This window comes from Sceloporus occidentalis, unplaced genomic scaffold (assembly GCF_023333645.1).
Source record: "Sceloporus occidentalis isolate IW3139 unplaced genomic scaffold, rSceOcc1.0.p SCAF_5, whole genome shotgun sequence".
NCBI classification, from domain to species: Eukaryota; Metazoa; Chordata; class Lepidosauria; order Squamata; family Phrynosomatidae; genus Sceloporus; species Sceloporus occidentalis.
In genome coordinates, this window is record NW_028316985.1 from 75007395 (window position 1) to 75029370 (window position 21976).

At 38.6% G+C, this 21976-nt stretch overlaps 1 protein-coding gene across 1 annotated transcript; it reads right to left on the reverse strand.

Moving 5' to 3' along the window:
- Positions 1 to 7450: 7450 nt before the first annotated feature.
- SELENOO (selenoprotein O) lies at positions 7451 to 21867 on the reverse strand. The gene is made up of 9 exons (XM_089524420.1): positions 21287 to 21867; positions 19535 to 19738; positions 17165 to 17345; positions 16095 to 16225; positions 14975 to 15255; positions 14718 to 14868; positions 13864 to 14049; positions 13196 to 13352; positions 7451 to 13037 (listed from the first exon to the last, which is right to left on the reverse strand). The coding sequence occupies exons 1-9, from the start codon at positions 21838 to 21840 to the stop codon at positions 12843 to 12845; spliced, it is 2040 nt and encodes a 679-aa protein (XP_089380546.1). The 5' UTR covers positions 21841 to 21867; the 3' UTR covers positions 7451 to 12842.
- Positions 21868 to 21976: the final 109 nt, after the last annotated feature.

Genomic DNA, 21976 nt, shown 5'->3' on the forward strand with positions numbered 1-21976 from the left:
TCTTATAGCTGAAATGTCAAGAACAATGCAGCATAGAGATTCTCCAAACAACTGCATTCTATGGCACAATAAAACACTGAGGCAATTAATATTTGATTTTAGCAACCATCCAACAAATTGTCAAGTAATCTAATACCATTACATTCTAGAATTCAATTGTAGATTGTAATTAGAACACAACAGGATGTCAAAACTATACAGCCCAGACCTCTTGCATACAGAGATTCTTGGTTTATCTAGTTGCAGGAAGATATGAATCTGCCTTTTACTGCTCTGCTCAGATCTTGCAAACTCAGGGCCAGGGCAGCCTTGAGTCAATCCATCTATATCGTGGTCCTCCTTTGTTACCACCTTCACCTTTCCCAGCATTATCAGGCTGTGATATTTTAAACTCATCAGTGGTATAATTATTGACAGCAATTGTATTCAAAGTTTATTGTGGTTTATTAGGATAAAAAAATAATGAAATAGATTTGCCATGGGAAGTTACAGCTGAGTTTTGAGTGAGCAAGACTTACCTCCCAGCAGACTACCAGTGGTGAAAACTGACAGGATGAACTATGTCTACTATTACTGTTATCCTTTTAAATTCAGGATCCTGTGCCATATTTGGTTACTTAAAAAGAATTCTAGATTCTCATTGGTTAGGTCCCCAACTTTGTATTTTAATTTCTCCTCAGCCAATCCACTCCCTCTTAACATTTGCCTATCAGTCCTTTCCAACACTCTTAGAATACAATACATTTTCACCCAAAAAGATTTTGCAATTTTGCTCTGTTCATGAATTCCTGTATAAACCACAAGATGATACATTTCATGCTGTTGAAATACCCAGATAACATCAAAACATTTCCTAACTTCCCGATCACTAGATTTTGTTCTAGTTCCTATTTTGTGTAAGTTTACCTTTCATATTCATCATTTTCTCTTTCTAAATGCCTGGAGTTTATTGTTAAAAAAATAGGTTTGGCCTCTTCTAAACCCTGGTCACAGATACATGTGATAAAATGTATCCTTTTATTCATTTTTAAAAATTATATTAATTTCTAACAACACTGTATTCCATTTAAAGAATTTGTTACAGGGATTCATTCAGAATGCAACCTGATAGCTGATGTAGGAAGCTATTTTATAGAGATGGATGTTTTCAAATTGTTAAAAATATTACAGAATCATACTGGTATCTGTATGCTTTGTTCTATAGGACAACCCTTGTTTGAGTGTATCTTTCCTGACTATAATTCTTCAGCTTGCTTATTTTGTTTTGTTCTCTTAATTCTCCTTCAGCTGATTGCAGTGCAAGAGTCCTTTGATTGCAAAAAAATAATAATACAGGCTACACAACTGATTTTTTTCTAACATACTAGCATAATACTTTAGCAAAAAGCAAAAGGTGCAGAAAACATGGGTTATACCTTGTCCAAGTAGGTCATACAATGCTTCGGAGTTAAAGAGATGGCAAGTTCTTTTATCCCAGTAGCAAAGAAGGTTAGGAGGAGTTTGGACCTTAACTCCAACTGAAAGCTTACTTTGGTTTTGCAACAAGCCACAGTTGTACTTGCACTCAGATATGTATGGTCTCTCTCACTTTTCTATTGTAGTTCCTGCTATTGCATCCTAGCTAGTGGGTTCTTATAAAGACTCCAGCCTAGTCCCAGCTATTAGCAAACTCCTCCCATAGCAGGTTTCCCAAATAACCAGCCACATTGTTAAATTGTACTATAGTTTCTGACACGTTGTACAAGTGATCTTTGTAAAAAACTGGTGATCCTTGTCATAACCTGAATGTGCTTAGCATTCCGTGTTTACATAGCTCCTGAAGATATTATCAACAGTATATAGAGGAACATAGTGGCTTAGTGGTAAGATGTCAGTTCTGACAATCACAAGGTTGGAAGATTGGCAGTTTGAGGCCCAAATGCCATGTGACAGTGTGAGCTCCGGTCACTAGTCCCAGCTTCTGATAAGCATGAACCTAGCAATTCGAAAGCATGTAAAAGTGCAAGTAGATAAATAGGTACCACTTTGGTGGGAAGGTACCTGTGCAGTCATACTGCTTACATGACCACCGGTGTCATCTTTGGACGATACTGACTCTTCGGTTTAATAAGAGAGATGACCACTGCCCTCTATAGTTGGGTATGACTAGACATTCATGTCAAGGGGAAACCTTTACCTTTTTATAGTAGGATATTGGCTCAAAAGCTATAACTGGCATGATCAACTAGTCCAATTACATTCTTCCAAGATTTTAAGTTGTATAAGGCATCTTCATTTTGGGCAGATCTCCAGTGCAAAGCCATTATCTCAAACTCCCTTGACTGTTAACACCAGTCAGAGCTTCTAATAGCCATTTCCACATTTCATTGCTCTTCAACTTGGCTTTTACATGTCCAGGCTTTTAAGCCATTTTCTTAAACTGAGGCTTGCTGGAATTTTCTGCCACACCTCTTTTATGCCTTTTCTTTTACTCATACTGTGTAAAGATCAGAATCCAGATAGAAATCACAGCCAAACATTTATCACATGTAAACATCTAACAATGCAACTGCATGCACACCTACTGAAATGGACTTAAATAGAGCTCATTGTCAAGTGTTTAAGATTCATCTTGCTGAAGTGATGGCAACAAGGAAAACCACCTTCAGAGTATGGAGATGTTTGTCCATAGTCAGCAGAGGCTCAAAGGGCTTATGCATTAACTGTGATAGGACCAAAGACAGAGACCAGGATGGTGCTAGAGGCAAAACTGCTGAACCTCCTTACAACCAAGTCTGAAAAAAGAGTAGTTGTGGATGGAAATGTTGGCTGATGGGCTACAAGTGCGACCACATATACTTTCAATGAGGAAAATGCCAATCCTTCTTTCCAAAGTAAGAAGTGTAAGACAGTGAATACTCCTATTGGAAGAGAAGTTTCAGATTTTGAAGATGCAAAGGAGCAAAACTGCTTCCATTTATAATCATAAATTACCTTGTAGATCCTTGCTTAAAAGGTCACTGCTGTTAGGCTGAGGACTGGTGAGATGAGGTACATAAAGGTCTAGACGGTGACTGAGTCCATGGAAAGCAAGATGAAGAGGAGTGTTTCCAGGAAGATCAGCATTGCCACTGTTGTCCGGCAGAGTATAGCCATGCACAGTGATGGAGTTCCACCACTCCCAACTTCATCTTAGTAATGGAGTCAACATTGTGACAAGTCAACAGTATTTGTTCTGTGTCTAGGGAACTAAGCTTCCTGTTGGGGAAAAAAAGAGCTGTGTTCCTTTGGTCATCAAGAAGATAAGGGATGAAAGCTACCAACTTCTACCACAAGAAGCATTGGTATGTGGACATACATGGCTGCATGTCAGCCACCCAGATAGCAAGGGCTGCTAAAGAAGGCAAGGCCCATCTACTCTGTGGATGGGTTTTTGGTTCTGGGGTTTTTAAATTGTAATTTTTAATTGTTTGATGTTTTATTTATACTGTTGGAATCCGCTTTGATCCCTTTGTGAAAAAGCGGAACACAAATAAATATATTAGTAGTAGTAGTAGTAGTAGTAGTAGTAGATGGGCCCACCAGCAGGTAAATATAAAATGACTTAGATCGACTTTGGTACTGAGGTACGGAGAACACAGTGACGACTGATAGTGGGCAAGTCATGGTAATGATAGTGATCATGGTAGAATAGGGAATAGGAATGATATAATTTGGGATGCTTTCTCCATAGATGTTCTGTCAGTATCGATTCATATAAAAGATCAAAGTATAGAATGGAGTTTGGTTGGATATATTTGATAGTGGATAGTATGTGCTTTGTGATATGTGTTAATAATCAATAAAATATTTTTTTTAAAAAGAACAGATCTTCTTGGTACCGATAATATCAATGAGAAGAATGAGAGGATATATGTAAATATTCCCTATGGAAGGGAGATCTGTCCTTTCTTGGAGATGCTGGAAGGGTTCTATGTCTGGAGAGCCACTATGCGAATGAAAAATAGCATCCAGAATTCCAGGAGCAGGATGAGACAGAGGAGAAGACTGTATTGCAGGCACCTTCTGAATGAGAAGGGCTTCCATGTCTTGTACTGAAAGTGGCTGAGGATCAGTTGTGCTCAGTACTCATTAAATTAACTTACTGTAGATGGTACCAAACTTCCAGCCATTGGTATCGAATCTGGAGGAGTTGCCAACTCTGGTACTGAGAGCTGCTTGGTATCCTTAAGTCCTGACTACTTTGATCCTGAATGTCCATCTGGTGATAAGGTCTCTTGTGCCCAGATTTAGAATGAGTAGATTAAGAGGTATTTGATCCAAGTGGTAAAGAATCCAAACATATAGAATCTCTTGGACCAAAACAGCAGTAGTCAATGGTGCAGAAATGGATGTTGAAGAAATAACAAAATTGAGACCACCATCAGTTCTGAAGGCATTCTCAATCATAAGACACTGCTGTTGGAGTTGAAATCAGTGTCTGGTATTGAGATCTGGGTTGGTACTGATGTTGTCATTAGAGAAAATGTTTTCAACTTTTGATGGACTGCCTGTTTCCGCGATTTTGATGCCACTGTAGAGACCAAAAAGAGGTTTGTAGCAGCCTGATCTGCAACTTGCAGGGATTGTTCCCAACAGCAAAGTTAAAACCATAAAGCCCAGTTCTTCAAGGTTTGAGCAGTAGTAAAAACCCCTACTAATGCAATACTGTTGTACTAAAGGTCTTTCACCAAGGCAGTAGAGACACTCAAAATGCCCTTCTGAGAAATAAACCTTTTGCCCACAAGAAGAGCAAACTTTGAAGAGAGAAGTTGATGCCATAGAAAGGAGAAGGAGGCCTGAGGCCTCAAGTAAAGAGAATGAATTAAAAATATAACAAGAATAGACTATGGTAAAAAAGACCAAGTGAAAGGAGAAGCTACTCAACCACACAAGAACACTCCAAGAGAAGTCACTCTGTCTGCGGATGAAGAGAAACTGAAGAGTAGCTTGGAGGGCTTGGATATGCACAATAGATGGGAGGGGGCAGGATGCCTGCCAAGCTACTCAGTCCAACTGGGTCCTTGCACAGCCACGGAAACTCATTCGTGTGAAGAACAGAGACCATGGAAAAGAACTTGTATTTTCCCACTTTGTTCTTTTGACAGAACAGAGAAGTGGTATAGAAAAATTAAATTCCAGTCTAATCCCAGCTGTCAGCAAACTCCTGCCTTATCAAGTTTCTCAAATAACCAACCATATTCTGTTATATTGTGCTATAGTCTCTACAATGTTGTACAAATGATCTTTGTAACAAACCTGTTGATATGTGATAACCTGAACATTCTTAGCATTCAATGTTTACATAGCTCCTGAAGCTACAGCAAATACAGTACATAGGATATTGCCTGAGAAGCTGAAACTAGTCAAGCCACATTCTTCCAAGACTTTAGGTTGTATAAGGTATCTTCATTTTGAGCATATCTCCAGGCCAAAGCTATTATCTCAAAGTCCCTCGACCATTAAGCCCAAACAGAGCTTTGCAAGCCATTTCCAGTTTCCATGCTTCACTGCTCTTCAACTTAGCCTTTTCATGTCCAGGCTTTTAGCCATTTTCTTAAACTAAGGCTTGCTGGAATTCACTGCCACACCTCTGTTATGTTTCTTCTTTCATTCATATGGAGTAAAGATCAGAACCCCAACATCTGCTTTTACCACACAGCCAACGCTGTTGGGATACCTAGCCCGTCTTCCCCTCTCACTTGAAATAGCAAATCTTTGTTTTGTATAACATGCTGTAATTAGAAGTCCTTTCTGTTTCAACAGCAAATTCCTTATTTTGCATCAGGATCCATTATTTGAAAAGCAGAAATCTGAAGTCCCTTAGCTTTGTTGGAATCACAGGCAAAATTCTATCACATGTAAAACATCAGAGGGCATCAAATTAGGATCAGGTATTTTTCCAGAGTACAAATAAAACATTTACAGCAGGCCCTTGGTATCTACTGGCATTTGATTCCAGGACCCCCCTGTGGATACCAAAAACTGTGGATGTTCACGTCCCATTAAATATAGTGGATAAAAAGATGGTGACCCTTATATAAAATGGCAAAATCAAGGTTTGCTTTTTGGACATCCCCCCAACACACATATATAGAATATTTTCAAGTGGTGGATGCTTGAATCCAAGGATATGGAGTGCTGACTGTACAAGCATCAGCTGACACCACTCTTGATTTCTGAAACATTTTCTGTTCATTAGATCACCAAGGAAGTTTTCTGTGGGATGAACAATCTAATTTTTGGTGGGATGGTGGACAAGGGCCTTTTCTGCTGTTGCTCCCAGATTCTGGAACTCCATTTCTAGAGACTAGGATGGCTCCTCCTTTGTTGGCTTTTTCTTCTGCAGGTGAAGGCCTTTTTATTCCAGCAGACTATTGGGATTTGACTGTTTACAAGAAAAAGGTTTTTTAGCGTGCCGTCCTGCTTTTCTTTGTTTTACATTATTTTAAATGGTTTAATTTTTTTAGTTTAATAGTGTTTTGATTACACGTTTGCATTTTTAATCATCTATGCCTTTATTTGTAACATTCCCTTTTGAGTCCTGGTTCGAGGAAAAGTTGATGGAGGAATTGATGGATTTTACAGATATTGTATCAATTTGCTGTTACAACTCCTCTTAAGAATCAAGTCTGAAAAGCAGAGTATATTTTTAAATAGATAATATATGGTAATAACAGTGCCGATCTTCATACAGTCAATCTGGCATCATACACACAAGAGGAAAGTGTTAGACTTGGGAAAATCTGGACTGAAGAACTAAAATATTAAGATGGAGGAGAATCCTAACCATCCAATGAGCATGCTAGGACGTAAAGCACAGAATGGAACGGGGAAAGGGAAAATGATTTTAAGATGAATATAAGAGAGAAATAGCTGGTCTGAAAATCTGTAAAATTTATCTGCAACGTATCATTTTGTTGAAGATCCTAACTGGTAAAAATATCTTTCATCCTGATGGTGATATACAAATTATGTATCAATTCCTCTAAATATATGCAAAATGGCATTCATAACAATTTTCTGCACTATATTTCTACACATTACTGTCAGAAATATATATGAAAGAGTGAAAGATATATTAGCGAATCTATAGCACCCCTGTATTTTGGACTCATGACCAATTAAAAATAATTTATGGCAATAGGAAGCAAAATAAAGAGATGATTGGCTTCCATTCATATATACTTTCCTCCTTCTAAGTTTGCAAACTGAAATATTTACAGATTTACAGATTGATCATCTCATGTGCACAACCTTGAACAACTTAAGGGTAGGATCTAAAAAGTAAAATAATGTGAAATCCAAAGTGAAATACTGGACAGCAATTTTTGCATTTTGAAGTAGCTGCCATACTAATACAGTCATCTTCACACCTGTATGGCTCTGATATAGAACTAAAATACACATATGCACATGCAGTAGACATCTGTTAATTCCATCAATTTATTAATATAAAAAAGACATTTTAATGTGAACATGGTAAAAGTTATTTATTTATTTATTTTAATGAACAGAGTAATGGTTTCCACATCTGTGCAAATTTATGTAGTATTTGGAAGATCCCTTCCAGAATAAAGTGCAAGACTTAAAGCATAATTAAAAACATTCATGTGGTATTTATTGTCAAAATTAGACAATTAAAGTGAACTGTTTTACAGGCAACAGACATATCATTTCTATCATTTGCCCTGAGTGCTTTTTATTTAAATCTGTATGTAACACCGTAAAAAGCCAGAAGACCTACTAAAAATAAAACTTACTATGAATAATGAAAAGTGAAAAAAAAATCTTTATTTGCAGATATTTTTTTGCACCACTTATCATCTCCCAATCATAATCAACCAACCACACTGATTTTCTAACTAAACAATCTATATATTCATTATGAAGGCAGAAAGGACATATCTGGTCAGAGTAACACCACAAATGAACATAAGATATCTTGAAGGTACATCATACTTACTTTAACCTAGTACTAAACTGCAACTACACTAACCCTATAACTGACCCATTAAAATAGTGACATCTTGTTTTACACTTCTGAATTATGAGGCACTGAGTAATTACCATGAAGGTACATTCTGAGCTGGTTGAAAAGACAGGAGGAATCTATCCAGTGTGTGGCACCCAATCACCACCCAGAAACACACAGGAAAGTCATGTGTCTTGAAGATGGTTGGTCACCTAGCACAGCTATCTTGGTATAACAATTCACAACCTAGTTATAGAAACAGCCTACAGAAAGAAGGTTTAGATATAAAGGAAGTCCCAAATAATCTCATCCTCCACCATAAATGGGATCTTCAAAGTAGTCACAGCGGGAGAACATGGATTCTTAAACTCTACCAGTCCAGAATCCAGCCTATGTTTTGTCTTCTGGGCTGGCAAAAGGAGAAACTGAAACATAGTGGAACTTAACGTAGGCGTCACTGTGCCTAAAGGATGGGAATGGTTGCTTATACTTAGCAATCATTTCCAGGATGACAGGGCTGCAAAAGGCAACCTTAGGGCTGAAACAGACGGCTGTAAAGGGACAACTCTGTGCTGTCCCTTTGAATGCTGGATTGGGGCCATGGCAACTGCACGCTGTGGCCCCAATCCGGCATTCTTCCACCACAAAAAGCTGCAAAATGCCGCTCTTATTTAAGGTGGATAAAACGTGCCCTTTCCGTCGTGGTGGCGATTTTTCAGAATTTCTGCAGCATGGCGTGTGTAAATGCTGCACTGCAGAAACGCCATGACATCGCCCGTTGTGTACTCAGTGGGGCAGCATGACGCCAGCTTGGGGGTGGCATCAGGGCATGCGTCATGCTTATGCCACACACCCATGAAACCGGTGTTTTTTTCCGGTCTGTTTTGGCCCTTAGCAGATTTAAATTTGTCTATTTTACAATGTCTGATTAATGTCATTGGCGTGTTCTGGATTGCTGCTCTTCAAATTTCCAAAAATAAGACATTAGAGCAGAAAGTATTTGAAACAGTAGCTCTGGCAGAATGAGCTATAATGTTAGTTAAGCTAAAAATGTTGTAAGCTAATATTGGCCTTTGATCTATTAAGTCAAACTGATCTTAAAACCCTTATGCCCCAGAAACACTGGATGAAAGGAGACACAAAGGCAAGTCTCACTGTCAAAAGTGTTTTGTTCTGGAAATATAAACCTTTAAAGAGCAGCAAACACATAGATTATGTCAAAGCTGTTCTGATGGGCAAGATAACCTAGGACAAAGAAGGGCAAAATTAATTCTTGAGACACATGAAAAGAATAAAAACAATCTTTAGGGAGTAAAGAAGTATTGAGGTGAAGTGCAATGAAGTCTTTGTGAAAGGTGCTGCATCTGCTCTCTAATAGTGCTGACAACTTGGAAATTGGCTGTGCAGTAGTGACTGCCACTAAAAAGGAAAAGTATTTAACAATAGTAGGTGAAGTGAATTTTTCCCAAGTGTTTTAAATAGTGGTTTGGGAAGAATTGGAACCAAAGTCCAAGATGGAAACAAATATACCATAGGAGAGAAATCATTTAAATACCTCAGAAGAATCCTTAAAAATGAGGGTGAGATGAGAGGCAGGCCAGGTTTCAAGAATACTGACAACAGTGCAGCCACAGGTCTCTTCAATTTTTAGGTTTCAGCCCACGATAAAGATGCAGACACTGAGATAGCAATGCTACTCAACAATTTATTGAGCTGAACTTATACTAGTTGGTGAATATTTTCATATCACCTTGTACATCCTGGTGATAGAACACACAGTCATAGGAGTTGGAAGTGTCCTCATGGGTCATTGAGTCCAACCCCCTGCTTAGCACCAAGAAAAGGGTAGAAATCTGAGCAGTCTCCGCCTGTCAAGACCTGATGCTTAGCCTCCAGATGGCTAACTGTTGCCCAATTGCATTGGCATGGAAAACTTGACCAAGGACAGAAGGGTTGGCATCATGAAGGAAAAATCAGCCATCCTCAAAGCCATCCTGCTGAACCAACTCTAGAACAATAGTCTCTTGGTCTAGTGGGAATACCATGTCTGCTCTTTCTTTTCTAATCTGAGTCCTCCAGACTGAAGAAATACACACAGCATGCACATCAACCTTGGGGAATCACACCTTTTTTGCTTCTTGGGCTAATTTTAGTCTTCTATTCTCAAAGAGAAATATTATCCTTGTATATATTGATCAGTGCTACTACACAGATTATGACATCAAAAAGGTCTAAGTGGCTCTTGAGATTTACCCAAAAGTCATGAAAGTGCACCCATAATTTACAGAAGCTGAGAAAGCTTACAGTAAGGAAGATTTTCTGAGTAATGTCTTCTTAGACTTTGGATCTGCTAGATTTCTGTACTATAGGTTGGGCCTAGGACAAAATGGGCAGAACCTTTATTTTCTGGATAGAAATAGGCTTCAGATGAAATATCTTTTAATAGTTGTAGGAAACAATCCAGGAGGCACTTGTCTGCTTATTATGCAGAACAGTAATGAAGCTGCTGGGGATACCAACAAGAGGAGTTCCCAGACCCTGCTGCCAGCTTGTGTAACCATCAGCTTGAGAGGGGGAAAAATCAGCTGGAAAAAGAAGATGTGAACTTGTTCTACCTTTAAGGACTGAACTATGGCTGCTGCTGAGGCTAATATAAATTGTCTTGATTCTGTGGCTACACACTTCTGAAAGGCATAATTCAATCACAACAATATCTGTTCCAGTCCTCGTCGCAATGACAGGTAAACACACAGAAGAAATGCGGCAAAAAATGGCAGGTGATTCATATGAGATACGTTGGGAAGGTGTACTGGGGTGATTTGACAGGTAATTCCTTTTTTGTGCCCTGGTTTATTTCACCAAGTTCTTGGATATCTTGGTGTTCCAAGAGAGATGAGATATTGTATGGTAAGATGAGTTCAGTGTTCAATTGTCCAAAAGGCTGTCTACTGCATCATCCTCACTAGCACAGTCCACATGGACTAGAATCACTGTTGAGCTCTGCCCTCCTGAGAGCTCCAGCACAGGCACAGAAACAGTGGCTTGAGGAGCTAACTGGGAAAGCTCTTTCAGAATGTCTGTAGAGTCTATTTCAGGGGCTTTGTCAGAATAGTTTGGACTATATTCTTCTTCCTCTCTAAAGGAATGCCACGTTTGTCTCCCAGTCAAATCAGGTAAGCAGAAAAAGAAAATGGGAGAAAAAAGAAGGCAAGAAATCCTTTAAAAAGCTAAGACAGTGCACAAAAGAAAAGGTAACTGACTCAAGCTAAAACAGAGGAGTAAAGACAAGGAAGAGGAGCTGGCCACACATACAGTATCAATCAGATTTCAGGTTCAAGGCACATAATTTCCCTGCCTGTCTCAGAGCAATGATGGAGGAAACACATAGCAATGGAGGAATGTGTGAATTCCTCCTCTGCAATCTAGAGAATAATTACATTTTTGAAGTTTCTGACTGAGATAGATACACACTAAGCATGCTACTTTTTCAATGTTCAAATGCTATTCAAATATGATTGTGCAATTGTGATGAGAACAAAAAGCTTTCTTGAGGTAGTGAAGTTGAAAAATAAGAAATAATCTGCTTGAGAAGATGCAGGTGTGAAAACACACAAAATCTGAATGTGGAAGACCTTGTTTAAATACTAAGGGATTCTCCACATTTTGACAAAACATTCCATTTGGGAGAAATATAGTTTAAAATTGCACAATGTTATCATATACCATATTTAGCTAGGCTTGCACATTATGGCTTATTGTAAGCACCCGAATGCTCCCGCTGCAAGAACAGCTAAACGTACCACACACATGTTCATAGTTTGTTTACTGTCCTCTGTAAACCTAGTACTATGGTTTACAGCTAATTTCTCTGGCCTGTCAGGGTCAAAACATGTCAGAGTGCCAGGTTTAGACAATAAGCAGTACTTGGCTGATCCCACACAGACAGGAACCGATTGGGCAAGAAAAATCATCAAACTGATCACCCACAGCCTGTAAAAGGACAGAAGTGGGACAGTGTGATTTCGTTACTTCAAATATTCAGCAATTAACTGGTGTCACTAACAGTGAATATCCCTTGGGAAGGAGGATTGCACTAGCTGTTCCAGATCCAGTGAAATGCATTGCATGCACAAATGCAGAAGCATGGATTCAGCCCTGAACCACAAGCAGAGGATCCACTTGCATGTTTACTTCCCAACCTAACTAGAGAAGATTTGAGGGACACATGCTTCTTTATACTCATGATTCTATCTGAAAATGATCATACATACTGCAGTGAACCTGAAACTTTTTTTTTCCTTAACTGCTTCCATTCTTTTTTGGAATGCACATTATTGCTATCTCTGCCTCAATGACAATGTCTCTAAAACATGATATAAACATAAAGGTTCAGAATAAATGAACTACATATTTAAATGAAACACAGCTTCAAATAAGCAATGGCGCATTTAAAGTCACCCCCACTGAGAGAGAATCAAAATATCCCTGCATAAGAAAAGTTTTATAAACATTAGCCAGAAGTACTATTGATTCATTTTCAGACAAAAATACATCCAACAACTGGTTTTCTATTTTTGTCTTCAAAAACACAGATTTTGTTTGGATAGTTCACAGAAAATTGTGCATAAAAATATAAAATCACTTTGTGCACGATGGTAAGAAAATTAAAATTTGGCCTCTCTCCGAGACAGCCGATTGTCATTTCTGATAAAATGGACATGGCTCTGATGAGACTGTGAATACATCCAAATAATCTGTTTGAGATCTAATAGCACTTCTGTTGTGCCTTGCTGCACTCTCCACTAGTGAGAAGTTCAAGACCTCTTCGTGGAAAATACTACCAAGGCAGTTACGATGATCATGTAACACAGAGTCCTGAAGCCCAGAGTGGAGGTTTACTGCTATATGGCACTCTTCTCTGCGTTGTTGAACTGCAGGCAGCAGCAGCACCAACAGCATCTTCTTCTTCAGTTTCTCCAGTTACCTCACTGTAACATTCTGTGTCTTCATATGGCTTTTCTAAGAGTTTCAAGACTTTCTCAACCTGCGAAAGAGGGAGAAAAACACATTCCAGCAAACACTGAATTTTATTTTTCTTAATTACTATGTATTTTTATATTATGATTTGGCCTCTGGGGCTGTCAAGTTTTATTTTAATTTGTTTATCAGATTTACTTCGTATGATTGAGCAGCACTATTTACCTCCGTGAAGTCACCGTTTTCTGCTGCCTCTATTGCATTTTGAGCAATGTAGTTTCTTAAAATATATTTTGGATTGTTTGAATTCATAATTTTCACATGTTCGGCATGCCAGCTATCAACACTGCTAACATTTTCCATTTCTTTTTCTAGCCGAGCTCTGAAAACAAAAGCAGAAGTAAAATGAGGGTGCCTAATCTGATGGAAGATGCTTTTATTTTTTAAAAGCACCTTTAAAATCAGGTTTCTGAAACACAATAATACTTTTGTTTAGACAAAGGAGCTTGAGAACAACATTAGCACCCTACTGTGATATCCAATATTAAATATTAAGATTTCATCCTTGAAAACTTATTTTTATTGCTGTGTGCCTTCATGTCATTTCTGACTTATAGCGACCCTAAGGAGACATTAGCTTATTAAGAAAAACACTTCGATATGACTATTTAAATAAAATACCTTACTTGAACTAAACCATGGTAATAAATGCTGTAGTATAAAATATAAAGTTTTATATATAATTATAGCAGTAAATATTAATAAAAGAACACCTGCATTTTACAGTACAGAGATAAAGGAATACATGGTGTACTAATATTTTTTATTTATTTATTTTAAAAAAGATTCACTAATTCTGCTGAAATAAGTGGAATGTATTAAGTCATACTCACCTGTATTTCTGCAACCAGTCTTTCCAGTGTCCTTTATTTCTACTTAGTATGTCAGATGTTGTTAACTGCTGCAGTTTAGAGAACTGTTCTATGCGTTCCAATTCTTTATTTATATTGGATTTTGTTCCAATTAAAGCAAATAGTTGTGGATTAGACTGTGCTAACATCAGCATCATTGAAAGTTGTCTAGAAAAGGAGGAAGAAATTACACTGTCAGAAATTAATGACCATAGTTAGAGATTGCAAGTTTGATAGATTTATTCAATATACTGCATACTGAAATAGTATACTTTGGCAGCATAGATGTTTCTAACCTCAAAACGTATTTTTAACAGAAGCAAGCCGACATGTAGATTTTAACTGTGACAAATGCCTGAGTCTAACTTTGCTGTTATCCTGTTACATCCAAAATGAGAGCCAACTTTCACTTTTGAATCTTAACTTCAAAGTAATCACTAAAATGGCTTAAATTTTAAAACAGGGACCATTATTATCCACCTTCTTAAGACATTTTGCCCAATCGCCTCAATTCTCCTTCCTCTTTAGTTACTGAACCAGCTGAAAATTAATATGGAGAAATATCTCATTATATTTCTATTTGTATATTCAAAATACTGCTTTTCTCCTTTACAAAGAAGTTGCTAAAATTTGACAAAATTTGAAAAGACATCCTTACCAGAAAAACCCCATTACTCTATAACCAGAATAGAAAACAAATTAAGGAGCTGTTATTGCTATGTTCACAACTTAGCTTGTGCAACACATACCTTTTTCCCACCCAGGAGAATAAACAAATTTAAAACCTGAAAACAAAGCACCCCCTACTCATGCCACAGGATCACAGTTCAATATACCTGGGATCCATTTGAGGTCTGTAAGCAACTTTAAGTTCTTCTAAAGATGCACATTGTTTTGAAATCTTATCTAAGAAGTCTTCTACTTTTAAAGGATCTGACTCTGTTGGGAAAGAACTCAGCAAGCGGAAAGTATTTGTAAAATCTGCACCTGTGAAATAGATTTAATAAAAACTTTATATTCAGTCACACAAGAGTGTGCATCAGATTTTGATTCAATTTTTAACAACATATTGGATTGTACAATCAACACTAACCTGTAACATGCATAGTTTCTAAGAAGTCAGAAACCAATTTATCATCATCATCTAACTGAAGCTGAATGAATCCTAGCTTCTTTCTCATAATCTGCAAATAATGTTTCTCAAATTCTGCATCATATTCTTCTTCCAGAATGGGTGCACTGATCTCCATTGGAAGTTCTGGGACTAGGGCTTCAGCAAGTTTGCCTAGATTCCATTTACAAATGTCTGGTTGTTTATTATAAGCATAGCGTCCTGTGTTGTCAGATCCATTGCAAATATGTTCAGGATCGTATCTACAAAGAGAAACATTCAGCACAAGGTTTGGCTTATAATAATGATACAACAATCACTAAATAGACACATAAGAAACCACAGATTGAGTATCCATTATCCAAAATGCTAGGCCCAGAAGTGATTTGGATTTCAGATTTTTTTGGATTTTGAAATATTTGCATATACATAATAAGGTATCTTGGAGATGGGCTAAACATGAAATTCATTTATGTTTCATATATACCTTATACACATAGCCTGAAGGTAATCTTATACAATATTTTTAATAATTTTGTGCATGAAATTAAGTCTGTGTACACTGAACTATCAGAAAGCAGAGGTATCTCAGACACTCACGGGGAAAAAGGGATTTTGGAGCATTCTGGATTTCTACTTTTTGGATAAGGGATTGTTTGTGAGCTGCCTTGGGTCCCTTCTGGGAGAAAGACAGCATACAAATGAAATAAATAAATAAATAAATAAATAAATAAATAAATAAATAAAAACCTGCATTTGAAAAGCGTGTATTTTAGGATTACTATATTCCACAAAGCACGGTTCTGCAATTCTATGCAATAATTTGACCTGAGATCAGTTAATCAAATATAAATTTAAGTCAAAAGGCTAGATGACACGCATAAATTCGTGATATTTGACAAGTTTGGTAAGATTAATGCTGCAACAAAAAGCTGAATTATTCCAAATTCTATTATTTTCAATATTTAAATATTACAGGAAAATATTTAGGAGTCCATCATAAAATATATTACTAATAAATAAAACATTGAAAAAAGATTGTGTGCTATTTTGCATAGTCAATACAAACATTTATATGTTTTAACCAACAAGCTACACTAACCTGTCCATACATCCAAAAGGTCCATAGTCAATTGTGAGTCCGACTATGCTCATATTATCAGTGTTGAGCACACCATGGCAAAATCCAACACACTGCCACTCAGCAACCATCCTTGCTGTCCGTCTTGTTACCTTAATTTAAAAAAGTTTTCAAGCTACTATCTATTTGTCGTCTTACACACTGCATAACTATATTTTAAAGACTAAACAGTTACAAAAATTGAGCATCTTTCATGTACATATATTCAAGTATGGTATTACCTATGGTTCCATCATTTCAATGGCTAATAAAGTCTCTCTTTTTTAGTGGTTACCCTTGTACAGGGGTGGCACTATGAACTGCTTTTTCGAACTCTGTGTTTGGTTGGTTGTTTTGGTCACTAAACATCTGACTTGTTTACAGTGGTGATCCTTTTTTAAAAGGACTGTATAACAAATTCATACATTATTAAGATCAGACAACCCAAGACTACACTAGTTTTTGACTAAGAAATACACGTGAAGTATGGTTAAAAAAAAGTCATTTACTCAATTATACTTTTATTAGGTGAATAAAACTTTTAAAACCAGACCGCTGCCTGCATTACAGGGAGCTGCAGAAGCCTTAAATCCAGTAAGAACACACCAAGAGGTCTACTACTGCTGAGCCACAAGAGCCTTCAGCTATATAATGAGCAAAAGCAGTTTAGAAAACCTGAAGCACACATCCATCCCAGAACTGCATGACACAAATCTGGAATGAAAAAATGAATCTCAGGAACATTCATCTTTAAAAATCCAAAGCAAAATGAAAATCTCTTTTTTTAAAAAAAAACAGTAAGTTGCCCTTCATATACAACAAATCAGAAAATTAATGCTATTCAGACATTCATATAGGAGTTGAGAGCCAGCATGGTGCAGTACCTCTATCAACAGGTTTGAGTGTGGGTGACCTAGGTGAAGTATTAAGGCAAGAACGTCCCTTGGGAGGAGTGTCCAACTCTTAACCATAATAACCAACAAGAGAATTTGGATAAAAAGGAAGATACAAACCTACAAAACATTTAAATTATCAGATAGTGGCTATCTTACCTCCCGGAAGAAAGCAGCATTCCTCTGAACATTATTATCTGAGTGCATTTCCAGAATCTCTGGATAAAAAGTACTGATCACATAATCAAGCATTTGTATTCGGATGTCATTTCTATTGACGCTGGGTCCTTTACGTCCTGTATATTCATCGGCAGGTTTAAAAATTTCAAATGATCCAAACCTGTTTAAAATAAAAGAATTGTTCGTTGTGTTATGGCAACCGCATGAATTTCACAGGCCTTTTTAGGCAAGGAATATTCACAATATCACACTACACTTTTATAGCGCTATTATTCCACTTTTAACTGCTACGGCTGCTTCCTGTGGAATCCTGGGATTTGCAGTTCATTAAACGTGGAATAATAGTACTGTAACAGTGTAGTATGATATTGTCCTCAGAGATGGTTTTGCCAGTTCCTGTCTCTGAAATACAGCTTACATCTCCTGATATTCATTGGGAGTCTTCCATCTACGTAATAACCAGGGCTGAATCTGCTTAGTGTTCAAGACCAGACAGGATCTGGGGCTTTTAGGGTATTTAGGGCCCTTGCTACTGAACTCAGTTCTTAGGATATCAATATTTGTTTTTTCCTTATCAAATTTCATTAAGATTTTCCCCCTTTTATTTTAATTTTGCCCCAACTAAAACAGGAAACAAATTCCCTTTTGACAGCATCTACGACAGAGACAGGGTCTAAGGGACCCACTGAGCCCTGCAAATATCTCTGCCTCCCCGAGATAAATACCAAAACAGAAAATGGCCAGAGGTTCATTTATATCTTTCTAAAAACAGGGTTTTAAACACACTTGCTAAAAATGTAGTGGGAGGGGTTACATTTCCTTTAGAGGAAAAACCCTGAAGCAATAGCAATTAGTCTTTCTTTGCTAGATTTCTTTCTTTTGCAAGGGAGGTGGGTGGGAAGCAAAAATGGCCTTTGTCGCCTTGTGATTCTCATATCTGATTTTCAGAATTAATATGCAATACTACAGCAGCTTTCTCCAAGCCGATTCCTGCAGATGCGCTGGCCTACAACTGTCATCATGTCTAGCTAGCTTGCTGTCTTTGGATGACAGGAGCTGTATCTTATCACAAGGTGGTACTATAGTAACATTTTAACAGAATAATATATCTGCAAGCCTAATCATCATGTTCACTGCATTTAAAATATGCGCTTTGTAAGTACAGTGGACTCTTGTTATACACTGGGGTTTGGTTCCAAGATCCCCCGTGGATAACAAAATCCGTGGATGATCACGTCCCATTAGATATGACATAGCAAAACGGTGTCTCATATAAAAAATGGAAAATCAAGGTTTGATATTTGAAATTTATACTTGTTTTGAACATTTTCAAACCGTGGATGCTTGAATCCGTGTATAAAAAAATCTGTGTATAAGGAGGGCCGACTGTACAGGAATACATCAGTTAACAAAGCCTGTGACAAAGAAACTTTTTATTACAATCTAGCTTAATCTCCACCTCTTTTTCTTATCTTCTGGCTACCAGAAAGTATTTTGAAGCACTGGCACTGGGAACATGGTGAAGGAGAGCTGGAAAAAGACAGACTTTCAGTGTTGAGTTGCAGCAGTATGTCTGCAGTAAACAATGCAATGAAGTTTAACCATTTCGCATGTATACAGTATTAGTTTTGAATAAAAAGTTTACTGAAACATGCTGGGATTGCTGTTCTTTTTTGTGGCGTAGGAAACTGTCCCAAGACCATGTTATTTCCACCTCTAGTACAAAGGTTTCTGTTAAAGTAAAGCCTAGGAACACATCTGCTTTGTTAACTGAATTATACCTGTATCGTATCAATCAACAATTATACAAGTAATTGAATGGTGTTTCAAGAGTCAAACTGCAAGCTAGACATCTTTGATGTTTTAGTCTTACACAGGAAAAGAAAAATTCTCTGAAATTTAAGATTTGACCCAGGAGAGCATTACAAACAGAAACCAGTTAATCTGTATAAAGTCATTACAGTTTAATGAACACATTTTCTCACTGCTTGCACTTGGAAGTTAGAAAGCTCCAAAGCTAAATATTTACAATCAGAACAAACACTCCAGGTATACGAAGCATATACTGTACTCTTTGTTGTTGTGTGCCTTCAAGCCATTTCCGACTTATGGCGACCCATCGCAGGGTTTTCTTGGCATGTTTCTTCAAAGGGGGGGTTGCCATTGCCATCCTCTGAAGCTGAGAGAATATGACTGCTCAAAGTGTACTTAGTTGGTTTCATTGGCTGACCAGGGATTTGAATCCTGTTTTCCAGTTACAGTCCAGTGCTCAAACTGCTACTGGTTGACTATCTAGAACACACTTAAGACACACAGAATATCTGATTTAAACCCAACTGGCCTGTTTACCTAATAAACGTTGGGGCTATTCTCAGGACAACTGTACACTTTTCTTTCTTTGGATTTCCATCATAAAAAACGTCCCGGACAACTTCTGAATCGGACGTTACACAGGTCCCGGCTCTGGTTGTGGGTATCCCAAGGTGAAACATGGCTTCGCTGCAAAGGAATTCTCTTATGCTCGATCGCAAAACTTTACGGCCGTCTGCCTGTCTGAAATTCATAAAAGACAAGAGATACAAGTGAGCATTGCTTAGTCACAGGTCCTTCACCCCCCCCCCCCCTCCATATGAGAAGGAAGAAATTTTCCATGCATCAAATATCAAACAACTGTTATGTATTTCAATCAAAAGTCCTGAACAGCAAGTTATTTAAGTGATGAAGTACTTCACTGTAGGAGAAATAAAACAGGGAATAAACAATATCTAGTTGTTTTATAGTAAAGTCCTACACAGATTGTCTCAAAAGTAAATTCCACTGAATTAGTGGCAAACTACTGCTATTTGATAAGTTAACTTTAAATATGCCCTTTACCAACAGATATACAACATAGTATAGTATAACCAAAAACAATAACAAATTGTAACCTTTCACATAGAACTTAGGAATTAATTTTGTGCAAAGAGAGGATAGCATGGAGTATGGGCTATTTATGTTCAGTATTAGTGCAATGTAGAACCCCATGCTTCAACTAAATGTAACTTTTCTAATTGATCCACACTGCCATAACTCAAAGTACTAATCCTCCATACGTAAGAATCCCTTGCTGGGATCCTGCCCTTTAAATTGTTCAATAATTTTAGATAAACAGCCTCTGGAGCAATTGTGAAGCATAAAATAACCCTCAGGACAGGGTTCACAGCAAGATGTTTTGGACTTTTATGAGATGTATATCCCACCTTTCTCCCCAAATGGGACATGAACTCCCAGAAGCCCCAGTCAAGCACTGCCCATATCAGGCAATTATGGGAGATGTGATCTAAAATATCATGAAGACAAACTTTCCTAAGATGGTTTGCTTAATAAGAGAAGGCTTGCATAAATCACAAAGGCTGCATCCCGTCTGACACCACTTTAGCCGCCCTGGCTCAATGCCAGGGAATCCTGGGATCGGTAGCTTTGCATGCCGTTTTGCCTTCTCTGTCAGAGAGCTCTGGTGACACCATGACAGTTAAAGTGGCGTCAAACTGTGTTAATTCCGCAGTGCAGATTCAGCCTTGGCTGACTTTAGGAGAAAAGGCAGGAGAGGAAAACCTGCAGAATAAGTCCAAATAACAGCTCATAACAGCTGAGTTGGCTTCTCAAAGCGAAAGGGGCTTATTATCGTTTTGCATTGTTATCGCCGCTCCCGAAATAAATGCCAAAACAGAAAATGGCCAGAGGTTCATTTATATCTTTCCATCATATATAGCTTTGTATTATTATTATTATTATTATTATTATTATGCATTATACATTATTACACATTATTACTACTTTGCATTATATATTATTAATCATTCTTATTTTGCATTATACATGATGATGATGTGTTGTTAATATTACCTTGCCTCATACGTCATTATCAATTATTGCTTTGCATTATACATTGTAATGCATTATTATTATTATTACTTTACATTATACGTTATTATCGTTGCTGTTTTGCATCCTGACTCCCTATCATTATTATTATTATTATTATTGTTGTTGTTGTTACTATTCTTCCCCCTGCCTTCCCTTCCAGCGCTGTTCCTCCTTCTCTCTCTCTCTCTCTCTCACCGGGAGAAGGGGGTGAGCCCGGCGCCCTTGAGCTGGAGCTCCCATCGCTCTCCGCGGGGGCCGAGCACTTCTCCCAGGTAGATGGCGGCGCCGTCGCCCAGCTGCCCGGCGAAGCTCCCGAACTGGTGCCCGCAGTAGCAGTGGGCGGCGGGGTCGGCGCCGGGGAGGAGACGGTTCCCGCTGAAGTACAGCGCCGCCGCCTCCTTCTCCTCCTCCGCCTCCGGCTCCCTCAGGCCCAGCAGGGACAGCGCAGGCAGGGACATGGCCACCAGCCTCGGGTGGGTCACCGGCGTCGGACGCACCCGAGAGAAACAGGCGCCCGGCACCGGCCGCGGCACGTTCTCCTCGCTCGGGTCCAGCGGCAGCGCCCTCAGCGCCCGGTTGTCGAAGCGGAGCGCCCCCAGCCACTTCGGGGCCTCGCCCGCCTCGCAAGGAGGAGGAGAAGGACTCCGGCTCGGGCCGGCCGCCATTTTGTCAAAGGAACGCGAAGCCACTGCGGAGACGCAGCGTCTGTTCCTAAGCAGAGCCCTCACGGCCTCCGTCGCCGCCGCCATTTGCGGCCTTATCTCTGACTTCCAACCGCTGCCGAGAAACGCCTCGCGCCCGGCCACGCCCCCTCCCTTCGGATTGGTCCACCTGATCTCGCGCCTCCTAGTTACACCCCCTCCCCTCCCTCTGGTTAGCCAATAG